A 20,048-nucleotide genomic window follows, 5' to 3' on the forward strand; every position below is an offset into this window, starting at 1 on the left:
CGGCTGCCAGTGTCACCCGGGCTGTGGGGACAGCATTTACCACAGGTGATGGCCCTTGAGAGGATGGGCTCATCCCTTCTGTGCCCTGGAGGGGCAGGGAGAGCTCTTGGGTGTAGCTGAGAGGGTTTGTGGTGGCTGTGGGGCAGGGGAGTCAGGACCCCACAGGGCTGTGGGGACACTGATGTGTCCCCTCTTCCCATCCTCTCTGCCCATGGGAGTGGAGCTGCAGCAGCTTCTTTGGGACACAGGGTGCTGTGCAGGCCCAGGAACGGGGTTCTGCTGGGTCCCTCCCAGCTCAGGGGGTTCTGTGGTTCCCCACAGGGTGCTGTGCAGGCCCAGGAGCTGGGTTTCAGTGGTTCTGCTGGGTCTCTCCCAGCTCAGGAGGTTCTGTTGTTCCACACAGGGTGCTCTGCAGGCCCAGGAGCTGGGTTTCAGTGGTTCTGCTGGGTCTCTCCCAGCTCAGGAGGTTCTGTGGTTCCCCACAGGCTGCTCTGAGCCCCCCTGAGCTGGGTCCTGCTCCCCCTGGTTCACAGAGCCTGCCTGGGACAGAGGCTGCCATCAGGAGATCCTGTGGGGGAAAGGGGGAGTTTGACTCCTTCTGAAATGATCCTGCAGGGCTGATGAGAGTTACTGAAGAGAGTGGGTTTTGATGGGATATTGGGAAAGAATTCCTCTCTGAGAAGGGTGGCAAGGCCCTGGCACTGCACAGAGCAGCTGTGGCTGCCCCTGGATCCCTGGCAGTGCCCAAGGCCAGGCTGGATGGGGCTTGGAGCACCCTGGGACAGTGCAAGGTGCCCCTGCCATGGCAGGGGTGGCACTGGATGATCTTCAAGCTCCTTCCCACCCAAACCAGTCTGAGATTCCATGATTCTGGACTGGAGCCAGCATCTGGTGATGTTGATTTAAAGGACAGTGCCCTGGATACAGGAAGGAATTGATCCTGGGATCAAAGCACATCCAGGAGAAAGCCTCTGGGTTTGATTTCTACCTTCAGCACTTCTGTGCTGAGGTTTTCTTTAAACAACCTAAGTTGGGTTGGTTTTGCCTTAGTGATCCATTTGTACAAAGCTTTGCTGCCCAGTGGAGCCAGGGCAGGAGGCAGATGTGCAGAGGGGCTTCAGGTTGTCCCTAGCAGACCCTGCTCACCTCAGCATGGTGAGACCCTTCCTCAAACCCTCCTCAAACCCTCCTTCACGCACTGATCCACCCCAGCAAAATGCTCCTGTGCTTTCCAGCTGCAGGAGGAGAATGCTGGAGTGAGAGGAGGGAACAGGACAGCTGGGGAAGGCACAGGGTCAGAGAGAGCTCCTGAAAATCCCAGCACACGGTGTCAGCTCGCCTGTGTCCAACCCCCCATAATTCAGAGCACATTTACTGCTTTGCCCCTTGTGTGAACTGCTCTTTTTGAAGGTCCTGGTGCAGGCAGTACAGCTTGTACAGCGCTGAACACCCTCCTGGCACTTGGCAAAGACTATTAAAATGTTAAACCAAGCACAGAAGTGCTCTTGCTGCAGGCAGGGAAAAGGGGGAATTTCTGGGCAATAAAGGATTTTTCATGGCAGGAACGTTGGTGCAGAAAGATCTTTTTTTTATTGAGAAATTGGTTCTGGAGTATTTTCTGGGGGGAAAAAAAACACCTATCCCCTGATAGATTAGCTTGACTAATGGGAGAACTGATGACACCCTCATTCATGGTTATGGGATGCCTTCAGCCACTACCTGTGAAATATGGGCATGTCTTGAATTTACTCACTAGGCACAATAACACACTTTTCTGAATCGCCATTCAAGTGTATTTTAAGTCAATATAACAGCAAACATGCTCCAAGCCACCCAGACAAAGCTAATATTAATCACTGAAGCCTGAGTTTCCACAGGCCCAGCATGTGAGGAGCAGCTCCTTGGGGCAAATATCTTTTTTATCACAGAGTAATGCACTTGCAAAATGGATCTTGCCTTTCCTCCCAGGAAAGAGCCAGCCAGAGCTACGTGCAGCAAATTTCCTCTTTAGCCCAACTAAACCAGGCTGGGATCTTGGAGGTATCAGATTCAAACCTTGCTGCCAGAGGAAGCTTTGTAAAACTGTGTTGAAATAAGGTTGAAACCGGCCGAGTAAATCGAGGAAAAAGCAGATTAAATCGCCTGTCTCCAGACATGTGTCTCTGCTCGTGTATTGTGTGCGGATCCGTGGCTCTCCAGCTGCCTCTGGCTATGCTCTGTGATGGTCCTGGCAAATAAAAAAGCCCCTCTGGAGCTGAGTGCAGTGTGCGTGTTCCGCGAGCCCCTCTCTGCATAGGCGCAGCTTTGCAGCCGCCTAATTGCTGCTTCTTGCTTCATTCCCGAGGCAGAGCAGGGAGGCTGCTGCTGTTTGTGATGCGTGCGGACCCGGAGCTGCTCCCATGCAGCTGCAGCAGCCTCATGCATAGTCAGGGCTCAGCATCCCCAACTCCATAGAAACAGCAGCGGGATCGCTGCCGCCGCTAATTGATGCGCGAGCAGGGACCGCGCTGAGGAGCTGCCGCCGCTCTGGTGAGTCCACATTTCTCAACTTACTTTAATCATTCTTTGCTTTTTTCTTATCATGATATAAAGCATGTTTTCATAATTTCAATGAAAATAATTTCAGCTAAACGCCTTTGCTGTTGAAACATTTTCCCCCTGCTCTCAGAATTCTCGTGTGCTTTGAGCTGGTTCAAACCAGGGCACAGCCCGAGCTTCCCCGCGGTTTTTTGGGATGACTCCGGGAAGGTGTTTGGTGTTTCGGGGTTTGCAGGTGTTTGTTGCTTGGCATCCTGGCTGTGCTGGAGTTGCTGCACTCGCTGTGTGTGCTCCTGGCAGCCAGATCCTCTCCCATGTGTGTGTTCATTGTGCAGGGATAAACCAGACCCAGAACGGGGCTGGTGTCTGATTCAATTGTTTTATTTAACTATAGCCTCAGCTACCCTTGTTTTTCATCACTGTTTCTTCTCCCTGCTCACATTTCCAGCTACAATCAAATATTCCTTCTCAGGACCCCCAGTTTCCATCTCATCTTGGTTAGGCAGCTTTTTCTACCTTTAATATTTGCTGTTTCTCTTTCAAAGACAACAATCTATATTTCCCCTTCCCATCTGCGTGGTGGAAAATCAGGGATCTTGTCTGGGAGTGTTTCCATCCAGCGGACTCCCTGACAGAGCAATCGCCCTGGCAGTTGTTGGGGAGAGATGCAATTAAGCCCCTGTGCCGTGTATTGTCTTTAATTATATTTGTACCTTGCAAAATGGCATCCTGGAGGGTCAGGGAGGAGATTTTTGGAGTGATTGGCTATTAAATGTACATTTTCCCTGCCTGGGGGAAAGAAGAAAGTTCTCCTGCAGGGAGCCCTGCGCGCGGCGGAGCCGCAGCTGCTGACTGAGGGTGTCTCTGTGTTTAGTTCAGTTTGTTGTGCTGTAGCAGGTTCATGTTTGGCAACATCACAGCAAACTGTGCAGCGAAGCCTGAAGGCAGCATGCCAGGAGCTCCCTTCACACCAACCCTCTCCAAACCATCCTTGAGGCACACTGCCCTGGACCATTTGGAGCAATGATTGCCCAGGAATTCTAGCCCCTGGTGTTGTAATAATCTGATTTTTCTGTGCGTTTGTAGCTGCTGCAAAGAAATGAATACAGTTGTGTCATTCACTCCTCAGTTTCTCTCTCCAGATGCAGCACTTCATCTCCTGGAGGCTGGTGAGCGTTTACTTGGAGTTGTTTGATCCCAGCTCTGAATCTGAGCTCTGGTCAAAATGCTTGTGCTGAAAGAATTGTGAGCTGCAGGGGATGGAGTGGTTGGAGCTGTTGGAAAAGGACATCTCAGAATCCATTTAATCAATGAGTAGGATCAGGCAGCCCAGCCTGCTCACTGCAGCACATTGGAGGGGTTCAAGATCCCTGTCTTTGCTCCAAGCTAATGGAAGCAGCAGCTGTTAATGGCAGGAGCAGAGCCCTCCTCACTCAGGGCAGCTTGAACAAAGAAATGCTCTGTTCCAAACCTCTGCACTTCAGTGCAGGGTCCCTGTACCCTGTGGGGGCTCCAGGCAGGTCAGTCCTTCCTGGCTGCTCCATCTGAGCCCAGCTCTGGGTGTGCCAGTGCTGCTCTGCCCATACTCTGCTGGTTTAGAGGCACAGAGGAAGAGGGACTGCTGTGGGTTTGTGGGGCTGTCTTGGGTTTAGGTGGCTCCCGTTGGCAGCTCCAGGGCACCAGGCTGGGTGGGCATCACCCAGCCTGTGCAGCACCTGGGCAGTTCTGGAAGAATCCTGCACCTCCAGTTCTGGGTGTCCCATGGGGCAGGTCCAGGCAATAAATGCATCCAGAATGTCTCAAGAGCTCAAGGAGCCTCTGGTGCTGGGGGGGCTCTGTATCCTGGGCAGGGAGCACTCAGGAAAGCTCTGAGGATGCCTTGTCCCATGCTTGGGGTCTTCTGCCCACCCTGGTCATGGATTTTGGGGTCCCCAGACTGTGTCCTCTTGTGGAGCCTGGATCCCAATGTGAGAGACTTCCAGCACTGGGATGAGGAGAGATCCCAGTTCTGCTGCCTGCCAAGCTTTACTCTGAGATCTTTTCAAGGCAGCCTGGTTTTAGTGGGGTTTTGAGCCAAAATGGGGTCTGAGAGGGAGACCAGGGGAAGCTTTTCCCCAAAATTGGATCCCACTGCAGGCAGTGAGGGGCAGCGAGGTGGCAGCTCCAGGGTGGAGAGTCTGGGCACAGAGGCACTGCTGACTGAGCCTGGTGTCTCACAGCAGACACAGCTTTGATCAAGTTTTCTAAAAGGAAATTTCAAGTTCTAGGGTTTTTTGGTTGCTCAAGGGAGAGGGAGAGAGAGTGAAAAGCTTTCACTCGTTCCGTTTTGCATCCTGAAGCGCAGTTGGATTTCTGCATCCCAGAAGTGTCTGGATTCCCGTGGTTTCCTCTCTGCCTGGCTCTGCTCAGCTCCAGCTCTGGATCAGAGGCTTTCCCTGTGCTGAGCAGCCTCTGCCAGGCTGCCCTGGCACACAGGGTCACAGCCCAGGGGATGAGGATGCTCAGCAGGGATTTAACCCCAGCCCTGGCCACTGTGTGTGTTCAGCACCACTGGGTTGTTTACAGATGTTGCTACAGCATATTGTGATAAAATGTCATGGGATTAGCACACAGCCTTGTGCCATAATTGCATTCACTGTGGCTTATAATAGTTCATTAGCTTGTCATCAGTTAGGCAGAAAGCAATGACAACTCTTCCTATCACATTTATAATGCTCTAGAGAGCAGCTGATTAAGTCACAAAGTGACATAAATCACCAGGGAATGTTTCCTTCGGCTTGGAAAAGTTTTTTTTCCTCTTTTTTTGTCACTTTTGATAACAGAAACGCTGCGTTTCTGACAGCACAAAGTTCCCCTTTGGGTTGCACATGCCAGCAGAAGTTTCAGTGACAAATCTGCAGCCTGGAGGGAAAGCCCAAATCGGTCAATAATGGCTGAAAACCAACATTTTTTGTCCTCAGGAGCCTGTGAGGGGTCTCCTCCAGCCCAGCCACTTCTCTGGGGGTCAGTTCTTGTCCCTGGTGTCTCTCAGCACCACAGTCACCAGTGGGGTTTGTGGCTCGTGATGGTGGGAGAGGGGAGTTTTGTCTCCAGGTCCATCTGGGGAGATGAAGCTGAGGATGAGGATGGGCCGAGGGCTGTCCATGGGCAGAGTCAGGGCCTAGGAGGGAATCTGGGCTGTTGGATACTCAGGTTTGGAGCTGCAGCCCTGCAGACATGCAGCTTCTCTGGGGTTTCATAGCCTCTGCCATGCTGGAGGCTCCTCCTGCCCGGAGAGCCACGCAGTGCTCGTCAGCTATTCAGGGTTTTTGCCTTTTTTTAGGGCAATTAACTCTTTGTCCATTCTGTTTCAGTGGGAAAAGCACAAGCTCCAGGCCAATAAACTCTCATCTGACCTCACATCTCTTTCTTTGGTGTATTCTGCACTTCCATTTGGTTGGACTCAATGATCTTAGAGGCATTTTCCAGCCTTAGGGATTCTGTGATTTGTAAGTGTTGATGTTTTTTTCTTTTGTTTTGTTACATATTCACATAGGGACATGAAGTCCTCACAGTTGACTCTGCATTTGAAAATCACCTTTGATGTGTCCCTCTGAATTATTCCGTTCAGATTTCCCTCTGTTTTTTAAACTCCCACTCCATGTCTGAGAGCATTTGCTGTCTGTTCCCTGGTGAAGGAAGGACCAAACCATGAACTGAAGAGCACCAGGGGACAAAGGGTGGGACAGTGTCTTTTCTCTGTTTAATGCACTCCTTTAATCAGCCCATGAGGTGTGACAGTCCCCAACCAGGGATGGGGTGCAGAGGGGATGGGGACAGCACTGGCATCACTCACATCTCTGTGCTGCCTCCTCTGGGCCAAGACACACATGAAAAACACCCTCACTCTCCTGTGAAAATGTAAAAAGTTTGATAAAGGACAATGGGAGATGAGGACCATAGAGCAAAGGTTATTAGGGTTGGCACCCCGTTATCTTTGAGGACACCCCTTAAATACCTTTACTCTTACATCAGCCTGTTGCATATTCATAGACTCTTATGCATAGTAAACTTTTCCCCAAACTAATTTACATGCTCCAAGAATTGTTCAGCATATCTCTTCTTTGGTTCTGCCTTTTCAGAGCATGTGTATTTTTTTGGTTGTGGTTTTAGTCCATTCTTATCACCTCCAGTTTTTGGGCCTTGGTCCTCACTGCCTTCAGACATAGTTGACAGATCTGTACATGTGTCCTCATCCTGTGTGCATTGGGTGTTATCCCATCCAAGAGTCATTTTAACACAAGCACACTTACCTCAGCTATTCCACTAAGCTTAATTAACAACAGAAATAAAAACTACATCTTTATAACAAAGTTACTTTAACATCACACATATAAAATCCATTCTAATATTTGCAAAAAAGCCAATATTGTAATATGTATCTATAACACACAGCAGGAGCTTCAGCTGCAGCCTGGATATGTAGACAAGGATAAAAACAACTCTCTTTTCTGCTTGCACAGTGCAGGTGACAGCTCAGGGATGTCCCAAGAGCTCATCCTCAACCAGCCTGAGGTGCCCCAGGCTCCAGGCTGACATGGGAAAGCCTCAGGCTGTAGCTGGGGATGCTGGAATAGAACTTTATTCCATGTGCAGATTTATGGTTTGAGCATTTTCTCCTTCATTATAACTTGGAGTTTATAAAATTGGGGAATTTGCAAGTATTTGCACTAACGAGCTGGGAGCTGCTATCCAGGACAGAGAATTTTCAGAGAAATCTCTGCTCTCTGTGACCACTGACAGCACCCAAGGGAAGGGTGGAGCTGTTCCAGGGAGTTTAGGTTGGATTTCAGGAAAAGTTCTCCCCCAGAGGGTGAAGGGAATGGGCACAGCCCTGAGGCTGCCAGCGCTCCAGGAGAGTTTGGCCATCACTCCAGGGATGCCCAGGATGGGATTTTAGGGTGTCTCTGCAGGGCAGGAGATGGACTGAATGATCCTTGTGGGTCCCTTCCAACTCAGGATATTCTAAATTATGCATCAGTTGAAGTAAAACACTTTGGATGAAGTTGCCTCCTGTTCCAGCTCATTTCCCAGCTGCAGAATCAAATCCCCACAAGAATCACAGCCAATGCTGAGGAAAGCCCTGGCCTTGCTCAGTGAAGCAAGTTCTGCCTGGCTGGGAGGGATGAGGCTGCTCTTTGCTCCTGGCCATGGATCAGCCACTGGAAACCCTTGGATCCCTGCGAGGTCTCCATATGAAGGGTTGTCTCCGTCCTCAACGTGCAATAATGAGATGGTTTGAGTTTTATAGTCTTATATAATTACTCTCAAAATAGCTTATGATTCATCCTCCCCTTTGAAGCTTATAGTTTGCATTCTGATAAGCTCTTGCATGGCAGGAACCCTGTGGTAGCAGCAAATTAATTTTTAAGAAGTTTTCTTGCTGTCTGACTGAAACTTTGGCACAGCCACTTGGAGCATTCCTGTCCTGACCTTTCCAGGATCCATTTCATGGCTGGGTGTGTGCAGGAGATGAGGAGGTTCTCTCTCTCTCAGGGTTCCTGGAGAGCCTGTGCTGGCAGGAGGAAGCTGGTGGGAGCTGATAGTGCAGGACTCAGTGTCCAAGCACTGGGGAAGCACAGCAACAGGAAAAATCTCATTTTAGCTGCCAGGGAGACTCTGGCTGGATGGGGCTTGGAGCAACATGGAAGGTGGAAGGTGTCCCTGCCCATGGCAGGAGGGGGAAGGAGATGAGCTTTAAAGTGCCTTCCAACCCAAACCATTCCATGATTCCATGATTTTATGAATGTCTCCTCTCAGAACATCCCCCTCCTGAGCATTCCCAGCCCTCTGCTTTGAGAGAAGCCTTTGCCACTGAGCTTTGTGTGATGAGCTGAGTGACCAAGTGCTCAGCAAACTGTGAGAACTTGTTTTCAATCCCATTCCCTGTGCTGTCTTCTGTGGAATTACTTGTGGCTGGCATGGAAAAGCAAAACAAGGCTTGGCCATGTCCAGAGCAGCTGGGACTGGCTGCCTTCACCTGGAGAAACCTGTCCTGTGGTGCTGGGATTGTGCTGGGAGGGTCTGTCAAGGTCTCCCTGGTTGTTTCATACCGTTGTGCCAAATGGGAGGAACAATCTGTGGTTTCATACTTTAACTACCAAGAGAATAAAACAACCTGGTTTGTGAGCAGGGACATGACCTGAGGGAAGGGCTGGAGCTGTGCCAGGGGTGGAAATCAGGGAAAGGTTCTTCCCCAGAGGGTGCTGGGCACTGCCCAGGCTGCCCAGGGAATGGGCACAGCCCTGAGGCTGCCAGAGCTCCAGGAGAGTTTGAACAGCACTCCAGAGATGCCCAGGGTGGGATTTGGAGTGTCTGTGCAGGGCAGGAGTTGGACTGGATGATGTCTATGGTTCCCTTGCAGCTCAGGATATTCTTAATTCTGTAATTCTGTAATTCTGAAATTCTGTAATTCTGTAATTCTGTAATTCTGTGATTCTGTGCTTTGTTCTGGATGGGTCACAGTGCCAAGCACTGCTGTGATTTCCTTTCCCTCTCCCAGACTCTGGGGTGCTGCACTGCCCTCAGCTTGGCCCTGGGCCCTGAGGGAGCCTGAGCAGCTTTGCCTGCTCTGAGTGGGGTGTGACAGCTCTGGCTGCTCTGAGCAGGGTCTCCACAGCTGCCACCTGCTCCTGCTGCTGCCAGCAGAAGCTGTGAGGGCCTAAAAAGCCATGTTAGTGACCCTGGGACCCACAGTGATCCAGGGGCCCTGTTAGTGACCCTGGGACCCACAGTGATCCACGGGCTCAGTGTGCAGCCCTCCCCACCTCCCACAGCATGAGACAACATCTGAGGGGCAGCAGGAGCTCTGCCCCACGCAGAATTGTGTCCTGACCTGGCCCTTTAACATCTGCTGAGAGGCTGATGGAATATTTCCCCCTCTCCAGGACCCAGCTCTGCTGCTGGAGCAGCAGCTCCTGCTGCCAGGCTGCCTGTGAAGAGCCAATTGACGGCAGCCAGACTTTGAAGTGACAGCTCCTAATGACTCGTCTAGCTCAGGAATATTTCAGGGCATATTCCTGTAGCTCCTGCTTGCCTGCCTGCCTGCCTGGAGAACACCACCAGCAAATCAAGAACTTGATGAAGTTTCAAATGGCGGCCAAATGGCGGCGAGGGGGCCTGAAATGTGGCAACAAAGCCATCAGTAGGGGACTGAAACACTGGACACAACCCCAGCAAAGAGGGACAATCTGAGTGGGCTTGCAGTGCTTCCCTGTCACTGCCCTGCCCTGTGCTCCCCCTGTGAGCTCTGGGGACACAGAGCCTGCTGCTGTGGGGGTGACAGGGACAGTCTGATCTGTACCATTGGCTCTGCCACCATTCCTGAGGCCATGGCAGGCTTGGAGGGGGATGAGGAGCTGGCTGAGGACTGCTGCACTGCAGCTCACCTCTTCCCCAGTGCAGCATCCCAGGATTTATCAGGCAGCCAGCTGCCTTTCCAGAATCCCTGTTGCAAAGGGCTCTGCTTGCTGCTGCCCCTCAGGGTTTGCTCCGTGCTCTGTCCCCAAAGGGGACATTCCCTCTTGTGGTGCTGCTGTGAGGTTCTAATATTTGATTTCTGTTCCATCCAGTCCCCGTTCCTTCCTCCAAAGCTGAGCAGCTTTGCTAAATAAACATCTCAGTGGCTGGGGTTTAATGGAACCCTTCCTCCTCCTCTGCAGCTGCTGCCCAGTGCTCCCCCCTGCCCTCACCTCTGAGACCCACCACAGCCCCCCGTGCCCAATTTCCAGCCCTCAGCTAATCAGGCTTACATTTCTGATGCTCCTCAATCGAGAGAAAATGAGATCAGCAGTTGGTGGGAGCCTCACGTGGTCTCTTGTAGCCCCAGAGCTGCTGCTCTCCTCCAGCAGCACCTCTTGTACCAATCCATCACTTGAGAGCGTGCTCCCTGCAAAGCCCTGCAGAAACAGAACAATATATCCTCACAAACACTCCTGCAAGAGAAAAAACGAGCAGAAAATGGACAGAGAAGCCTGCAAGTATCTGCTGGGCTGCTGTGAGTGATGTTTGCTGTGTGGGGAGGCAGTAATCCAGCCAGTGAGAGTGAGGTGATCACCATCACCCTGCTCTGGGCTCTGCCACCTCCTGGAGCTGCTCTTCCAGGGGCATTGGCTGTGGGAGGATGTTCCATGCCCCAGGCTGCAGCTCAGAACAGCCAGGAGCTGCTCTTACAGCTGAAGTGATCCCAAACTCTCCCTGATGCCCAGATTTTCCATGAACCACCAGAGAGCTTAGGAGGAACAACCTGTGACAAGGAAGATGTCCCTGGGCTCTTGGCAGGGTCAGGCTGGTGGCTGTGTCTGGCAGAAGGTGGCAGAAGGTCAGGTCAATGTCCCCACTGCCTTGGTGAGAGGGTCCAGAGCCTGAGGAAATATCTGTGCCCTCACAGGTGACAAGAGAGGAAGGGGATAGCCAAGTCCTGGGGGCTGGTGGCATCACCCCGGTCCCACACTGCACCTCACAGAGAATTTCCAGCCTCTCCAACTTCCACTTGTGCCATTGCAACTTTGTTTAAATGCAACAGGTAGCTGGAATGAGTAATGGCTGCTGGAGTGCTGAGAGAGCCATCAAACATGTTGTGTTTTCTCTGTGGGGAGTGGGTGGAAGGAAAGCTAAATTACATCTTGGGATATTAAATATAACTCTGCACATTAAACTCGGAGTTATCCATGAATCTCTTTAATGACAGCACAAGCTACTTCACAGCAGTAAAAGTCAATGTTGCCACAATTAGACCACTATTGTCTTGCAGTTAATAGACTGCTCTAATCATGACTTTGTCATATTATTAATCGCTTTTGGGTTGGACTTTTGCTAATTATCCCCTTTGGTAACTCAGTTTAGGCATTAGGAGGTGAGCAGGGACATCAAGCTGAAAGGCTGTTGGACCATATCTCTTCATTAGCTCCCATCCAGAGGGAAACAAAACGGGGGTTCTGCTGAGGAGCTGCTCTGTGATCCATGGTGGGAAGGGTTGGATTAACCAAGGAGTGTTTGCCCTTTCCTCAGTTTGCTTTTAGCATCACAGTTTTAAACTGTAAACCATTGATTCTTTGTCCTGCCCTGGGCCGTTTGTGTTTGATTTAAAGGCAGTAAGAAGTAGTGACCTTGGAAATGTTGCAGGTTTGAGCTTTTTGGTGTGGTTCAGTAGCAAGGGGTTTGGATGTTACAAAACCAGTAAAAACAAGAGATCAAGTCAAAGGAGAAATGGGGTCAGTTTTGGGTGACATTGAGGGAAGCCAGTCTTGTTTGTGCTCTTGGTGTCCCCATTGCTGTCAGCTGCAGAACTTTTCTGTGGTGGTGGTAACTAGTGGGATATAAAATATGTATATAATAAATATATAAGCTCAATGGCTTATCCTAAACATATCAGCTCAAGCAGGTAGATCACAGAATCACAGAATCATGGAACATTGAGGGGTTGGAATGAACCTTAAAGATCATCTGGCCCCTAATCCCTGCCATGGGTAGGGACACCTCGTGCCAGACCACGTTGCTCAAAGTCTTGGCCTGGCTTTGAGCGCTTCCAGGGGTGAATCCTGTCAGTGTCCATGTCCATCCCTTCCCTGCTCCTCATTGCTCTGAGGGAGCTCTGTCACTGCTGCCCTGCAGCCAAAAGCATTTTCCAGCCGAAGGTTCCTCGGGGAAGCAGCGCTTGCTCCCAGAGGGAGCCAGGCTGGAAAACAGCCATGTTAATTTGTGTTTGTAACCTCCTTCTTTTAAGCTTTATCTTTTCAATTACAAGCTGTAATAATGCCAATTTTCCAGTTTCTCCCATGTCTCCCATGGGAACTGGGTGAGGATGAGGGAGCAGCACTGAGTTCCACAGGACTGGGGTGAGGAATGGCTGGAGCTGCTCTGCGCTTGTACCACAGCCCTTACCTGATAACAAAGTGGCAAATAACTGTGAATTTTTAAGAGGGAAACAGAACAAAACCATATTTCTTGTCGCGTTTTTCCCCAGGTGGGACATTGCTCAGAATGATGATGTGAGTCTCCCTTGTGAGCAGTTGGGATCTGAGCTGTTCCTGCATTAGACAGAGCCCTTCCTCACTGCTGGATGCAGGCACATTTTCCCTCTCTTCCCCAAATCTTGGATCCAAACCTTGAAAAAAGGGGGATAATATCAACCAAGGAGCTCGTTCTTCCCCTGTGCTCAGGTGTCCTTTTGGGGGAACTGGCCTTACCTCCACTTATTCCAGGAAAACCAAAGCAGCCTCTGGCCCCAGAGCGTTTTCTGTTAGGTGAAGAATTATGTTTTTACAGTTTCTTGTAAGTTAAAGGACATTTAAAGCATAGCATTTTCAATACCAGGTATTTTTGAGAAAGTAACAGGTATTTTCAAATTCATCAGAGAAAGCTCATTAACTCAATGAAGGTCAACTCTGTCCAATTGATATTTAAGTTCAATAAGTCACAAAAAAGTCTTGAAGAATTCAGTGTCATCTTCAAACGACCCAATATTCTAAGCAGGCAGATGCTTAAAAACTGTCTGTAAAATCCTGATCCCTTCCACTCGTGCTCGGTGTCAGCTGTCAGAGGAAGGAGTAGGAGGTCATGCATAAAAGTATCTGTGAATCCTGTCAGATGCATTATGAATGCCAGCCCTGCAAGGAGTGACAGGAGCCAGGATCTTTCTCAAGCTGGCAACAGGTTTTCTGAAAGGATAATTGATTATTTCTGATGGTTCCCATTAATGAGCCCGGTGTGCTGGCAGAGACATGCAGCCTATAAAACTCCTTGGAATGGGTGGAAATATCTTTAAAAAATCTTCCCTGTCACGCAGCAATTCCCAGCAGTGAGAGATTCTGCATTGCAATGATTTCCTTTGTACCAACACAGAGGTATTTGCAAAGTCCAGATTCTTGAGTTTTCTTATGAATGTTTGACACTGAGTTTCCTGGGCACAATTCCAAGATTTAACTCAAAGGATAGTGAAGTGGAACCTCTGTGCTCTCAGCTTTGGTGAGAATACATTTAGGCAAATCTCTGAGGAAGCTCTGCTGCTGGTACAACCTTATTTATTATTGAGTAAGATGGGATCTGTTTATTCCCCCCAGCAGCGATTTGTGTTTCCACCTCAGAGCTACAACAGAAAATAAATGACCTGTACAGGAGGCTGGGAAGGGAAAGAGAAGTTGCAAAAACCTCTGGGTGATGTTTATCCTTCCCATCCCATCCCTTCCAGCCCTTCCCTTGGAGTCAAAAACCCACAGGCAGCCAGGGAGCTTTGCCTGGAGCTAATGCTGGATTTGCTGGGCTCGGTAATTTTGTGGAAAAACAAAATCCTCCAGGATATCAGGAACAACAGATGGCTCCCAGGCACTGTGCAGGGCTGGCTTCTTCGGGGTGTGGATGTCACATTTTGTGTCTGGTGCTGCCTGGAGATTTCATTTATCCCAAATTTGCAGGGGCTGCTGCACTCCCTGAGGGACCTGAGCAAAATTTGATGGTACAAATGTGCTCCTGAGCACTTTGCTGTCATGGTTCACCAGTGGTGGGTGGTGGGTTTGTTGTTTTGTTGTGATTATGGGGGTTTTTTTCCATAATTTTTACATTCAGCAATTTATTCAAGATTAAAAACCAAGTCTTTCCTCATATTTCACAGATTTTTCTCAGCCTTAACATCAAGGCAAGATTAGATGGGGGTCTGGGCAACCTGGTCTGGTGGAAGGTGTCCCTGCCCATGGCAGGGGGTGGAATGAGATGATTTACAAACTTCCTTCCAACCCAAACCATCCTGTGATTCTATGATTAAATGTCTTATTACAGCTTTACAAACTAAACTGCATGATCAAAGGGAACAGGAGGTGTTTTATGGCTCCTGTTTAAGGTAAAGCACATCAGGATTCACACTTGGAGCAGCTGTGATGCAGCCCAGGGGGGAGTTCCCCAGCTCAGAAATGCTCAGGGCACCCACCCCATTGCTTGGGGCTCAGGTGGAGAATTCAAACTCACACAAAACATTTATGGTCCAGGGATAAGCAGAAATAAAATGGATAAGAGGTAATGCTTGTTCCATATAAACCTTTGCCGGTTTTGGTGATATTTTTGTTTGTCCTTCTGTCCTGACTTGCACTTGGGTAGTTTAAGAAGTGTGGCTTTAGTGGGCACTACAAATAACACAGCCATCAAGGAAGTGTCCACGAGCTCCATTCCATGATGGAATTCTCCACAGTCCTGATGCTGCAGACTTGCCTCCAGCACAAATCCTGCCTCCACCATCAGGGACTGGTATTCCTTGGAATCCTGAGCTCTCAAAGTTTTGGTCTGCATGAGGATCTGGGAATTAATACACTGTAGGAAAGGAAGCAAAAATAACCAGTGTTTTCTCTTTGTGCAGTGCTGTGAATCATTTCACAGCCTAGATGATGTGTGTGTATATATATATATATATACATTTATATACATATATATATTTATACACATACACACACATATATATATCTTCATTTTCCATTTTTCCTGATTCGTCAGCCTCACGTATGGAAGCTCTTTCCAGAAAAAGACTGAAATTCAGCACACATGAGGTAAAAGTGTCTCTGAGCATCAGAGCACACACACAGAGCTCCTGTGCTGCTCAGAGTTGTGTAGCACTTTCTGTACAAACTCCCGCTATGTTTGGTTTCTCTGCATCAGCAGCTTGTGATTATTTTTTCCTTGCTGTTGGTATTTATTTTGCATTCCCTATGGGCACATCTGGACAAGATGTGGGTGCTGACAGTACAATAACAATGCACTCCCAGGACCCTGGGAGATGGATTTTTTCAGTCCTGTGCCTGAGCAGCTGTGACACGAAGCAAAAAGGCACACAGCACCGAGCTTGTTCCTATCAGGGAATTGTACAGATCTTCTTGATTTCAGGCTCAGCAGTTTGCTGATGCTGCAGAACAAACCAAGGATGGTGTTTTATAGCCAGTTTAAGCATCAGGGTGTAAAACTTCACAGCTCTGTCCATATGGAGACACCCATTTTCTCCCCAGGTGTGTCCCGAGCCTGTCAGGGGGTGCTCACTTGGCCTTGGCTCCGAGCTGAGAGCTCTCCATTAGTTGTGATTTAAGTCAGTTTGGACCATTTCTTCCTTTTACTTACGATCTTCTCACCATCTGTCTCTTCTTCTCTCCTTTCCCATCCCTCCCTGTCGCTGTCCTTGTCTCCCTCAGAGCTCTCCGTCAGCCTCCTTGCAGTGATAGTCATTGTGTGTGGCCTGGCCCTGGTGGCAGTGTTTGTGTTTCTCTTTTGGAAGCTGTGCTGGGTTCCCTGGAGGAACAAGGCCCTTTCCTCCCACCTGGCCGTGCTGAGGAGCGAGGCAGGCCACAAGGACAGCATGGCAGACAAGCTCAAGGACACGGGGGCCATCAGCTTCCTGGAGGCAGCCGTGAAGATCAGCCACACCTCCCCGGACATCCCTGCAGAGGTCCAGATGTCCATGAAGGATCACATCATGAGGCGCACGCGGATCCAGAGGCAAACCACGGAGCCAGCCTCTTCCACCAGGTGAGGGATGGGGTGGGATCCATGGGATCCATGGGGTGGGATCCATGTGATCCATGGGATCCATGTGGTGGGATGGGATGTGATCCATAGGATCCATGGGATGGGGTGGGATGGGATGGGGTGGGATCCATAGGATCCATGGGATGGGATCCATGATATGGGTTCCATGGGATCAATGGGATCCATGACATGGGATCCATGGGATCCATGGGATGGGTTCCATGGAATGGGATGGGATGGGATGGGATGGGATGGGATGGGATGGGATGGGATGGGATGGGATGGGATGGGATGGGATGGGATGGGATGGGATGGGATGGGATGGGATCCATGGGATAGGATGGAATGGGATCCATGAGATGGGATCCATGAGATGGGACACATGAGATGGGATGGTCTGGGATCCATGAGATGAGTTCCATGGGATGGGGTGGGATGGGATCTTGCAGATGGGAGCTGCAGCTCCTCCTGACGGGCAGCTCTGATCTCTGTGACAGTGACAGGACCCAGGGAATGGCTGGAGATGGGTCAGGGGTGTATAGGGTGGATATCAGGGAAAGGTTCTTCCCCCAGAGGGTGCTGGCACTGCCCAGGCTCCCCAGGGAATGGGCGCAGCCCTGAGGCTGCCTGAGCTCCAGGAGCCTTTGGACAGCACTCCCAGGGATGCCCTGGGGGGATTGTTGGGGTGCCTGTGCAGGGATAAGAGCTGGACTTGATGATCCCTGTGGGTCCCCTCCAGCTCAGGATATTCCATGATTCTGGTGGCTGGGGCTGAGGTGCTCAGCAGGGACACTGCTCTGTGAGCAGCTGGAGAGGTGGGAGGATTGCTGGATGGAGCCACAGGTTCAGAGACCATCAGGGAGACTAAAGAGAGCACCTACACAGCAGATTACTGTCCAAAGCTTGGCCATTAACCAATGAATGTGTTAAGACTGTGGCTCTTTTAAAAAATCAGGGATTCAAGCCCTGTTACAGCGACTTGACCTCATTGTGTCAAGTCACCCACAAGCTTTGGCCACTTTAATTTTGTTCCAATATGAGAGGCAGGCTGAAGTATCAATGATGTACCCTGTCAGACAGAATTAGACCTTTTGGCTCTCTCTCTCTGTTGTGGCTCCTGGCAGAAACAATCAGATCAGCACAATTGATGGATTGCTCGCTGCACAAGCCCTGAACCAGCTGTGCTCGGTGCTTGTGCTCAGATGGGGACAGAGACATCAACATCATCCTCAGGAAGTCAGGAAAAGGCTGTGTCAACCTCCCTCTCAGCTTGGACACTGAGAGAGATTTAGATTAGATGTTAGAAAGGGGATCTTTACTCAGAGTGGGGTGAGGCCCTGGCACAGGGTGCCCAGAGCAGCTGTGGCTGCCCCATCCCTGGAAATGTCCCTAGGCCAGGCTGGAGCAACCTGGGATAGTGGAAAGTGCCCCTGCCCATGGCAGGGGGGGGAATGAGCTGAGCTTTGATGCTCTTTTCCAACACAAACCGTTCTGTGAAATGCAGCATCTCTCCTTGACACAGAAGGAGGTGAAACAGGGACAGGAAAGAGGGATCACAGGGTCTTGGCTGTGCCCCAGCACTTCTGTTTGCCTCGCTGGCCGTGCCTGGGATGTGCACAGGAGTGTGACAGGGAAATCAGGCACTGCTCAGAAAATTGGCTGCACTTTTGCAGGATTAGTGAGGCACTGATGGCAGACCCCTGTTTGAAGGAGCTGAGTTAGATCAGCACGGTGCCACCTGCGTTTGTGAGCCACACTCTTCTATTTATCCACACTGCTTTTTGGGCAGCTGATTCCCTCTCTGCATGCACACTCTCCTTCTGCTTTTATTACACCTTTCCAACAGAGGAGGAAAAAACCCTCAGCCAGTCTGAATTAGGACAAACAAAGTGGGACTTAGCTGTACGTGGGCAGGTTTCAAACACACTTTCTCCTTGGCAGGTTCCTCTGATTTACAGCCCAGCCTAACCCTGTCCAAAATACCTCTGAGGAGCCTGCCAAGGTCTCCAGGCATCACTGAAGGCTAATGCTCTGGGTGTAGAGTTTTTAGTTTGGTTAAATAACTCTATAAACTGCTCTTGTAAACACCAGATAATCTGAAATAATGCCCTCAGTCCACAGAAAGCTTTTATGCTTTGTTCACATAAAGCTGTGCTTACATACAGCTTGTGCTGGAGGAGAGCTCAAGGCAAGAGACTCTTCCTGATGAGGCTGTGCCTCCCTCCCTGTCAACAATTATCTATCAGTTTCTGATGAGTCTGTTGGAAAAGTCTGGAAGCAGCAATACCCAGCAAATCCAGGCTGAGCAAGGCTTGAAGCAAACTGATCTGGGGGAAGGCGTCCCTGCCTGTGGCAGGGGATGAGCTTTAAAACACTGAACCCAAATCATTCTGTGGTTCTATGAAGAAAGCCTCACCTTCTGAACTGGTGATGGATCCCTCACAAAAAGAAAAAAGGAAAAAAAAAGGGTTTTTTTGGCTGGGAGAGCTTAGGGCGAATGATCCTAAGTAGGCTTTGATCAGGCCAGAGTGAAGGGTGGTGGCAGCTTTGGTTGCTATTAGTTGTAGGTTGACTAGTCCTTCTAGGCCTATTATTTTGTATCAGGAGAGGTCGATTAGGTGGGAGGCAATGTTTTGTCCTCTGTTGAGGAAATTTGTTATGCTTAGGCGGTGGATTAAAGGGTTAAAGTATCGTAGGGATTTGGAGAAGTATCTTGGAAGTGTAAGGACTGAGGTGGGAAAAGTCTCCATGTGGTGCTGTCTGTGGTTTGGGTAGGGAGTTGTTGGGACCCATCTGTCCAGTTGTGGGCTGTCACTTGTGCCACAGGTGAGAAAACACAGCTTGTGCTGGAATTTAAAATGCTCTGGAATTTAAGAAATTTGCTGGATTGGATCCTTGCAGGTTTTTGGAGGTGCACCCTCCATGACACACCCATTTTCAGTGCAGAGCTCAGGAGCACCTATGGAGCTGGTTCTGTGCAGATTTTTGAGTCCAGGGACGAAAAAGGACATGAAAGCCATGTCCTGGGAAACCCACAGAGCTGTTTTTCTGTCCCTCCTGCAGGCACATCTCCTTCAAGAGGCACCTGCCCCGGCAGATGCACGTGTCCAGCATGGACTACGGGCTGGAGGCGCCGGCCGTGGCCGAGCAGCCCACCAGCATCGGCCGCATCAAACCCGAGCTCTACAAACAGAAGACCGTGGACACCGAGGACCCCAAGAAAGAGGCAGAGAAAACCTGTGGGAAAATCAACTTCACTCTCAAGTACGACTACGAGAACGAGACGCTGACTGTCCGGATTCTCAGGGCTTTTGACTTGCCAGCCAAAGACTTCTGCGGCAGCTCGGATCCCTACGTGAAGATCTACCTCCTGCCCGACCGCAAGCGCAAGTTCCAGACGCGCGTGCACAGGAAGACTCTGAACCCCACCTTCGACGAGTCCTTCCACTTCCCCGTGCCCCACGAGGAGCTGGCGAGCAGGAAGCTCCACCTGAGCGTCTTTGACTTTGACAGGTTCTCCAGGCACGACATGATTGGAGAAGTCATCTTGGAGAACCTGTTCGAGGACTCGGACCTCTCGCGGGAGACTTCCATCTGGAGGGACATTCAGTACGCCACGACGGTGAGTATCTGCTGGGCAGGGTGGGGTAAATCAACCCTTTATGGCTCCCAGCTGATGGTTCCTCACCTCCTGTTAGCCCAGGACCTGCAGCCATGGCCCAGCTCTCTGCCATGTGCACATGGGATGCCTTGGAGGGCTACCTAGACTGGGGGCTAGACAGATTAAAGAGAATAAAGTGGGTTTTTATTAAAGGCCTTCAATAGATGCACCTTGGGCAGTCAAAAGAAGCCTGGCAGAGACTACACCCAAGATGAACAATGGTCACGAGTTTCTCAGACAGATAAAAGTTTGGTCTATTTGCACATCAGGGGTTAATTGTCCAATATAGCTTCAGGTGATGAAGTCATATTCC

General features: G+C 50.1%; 1 protein-coding gene across 1 annotated transcript in view; it reads left to right on the plus strand.

Annotated features, from left to right (window-relative positions):
• The window catches only part of SYT6 (synaptotagmin 6), a 36,472-nt gene that overhangs the window by 3,097 nt on the left and 13,327 nt on the right, over positions 1-20,048 (plus strand). The window contains exons 2-3 of the mRNA XM_058039920.1: positions 15,741-16,074; positions 19,138-19,696. Of these exons, the coding sequence (XP_057895903.1) occupies positions 15,741-16,074; positions 19,138-19,696 (893 nt within the window). The remainder of the gene's footprint in view (positions 1-15,740; positions 16,075-19,137; positions 19,697-20,048) is intronic.

This window comes from Melospiza georgiana, chromosome 23 (assembly GCF_028018845.1).
Source record: "Melospiza georgiana isolate bMelGeo1 chromosome 23, bMelGeo1.pri, whole genome shotgun sequence".
Lineage (NCBI taxonomy): Eukaryota > Metazoa > Chordata > Aves > Passeriformes > Passerellidae > Melospiza > Melospiza georgiana.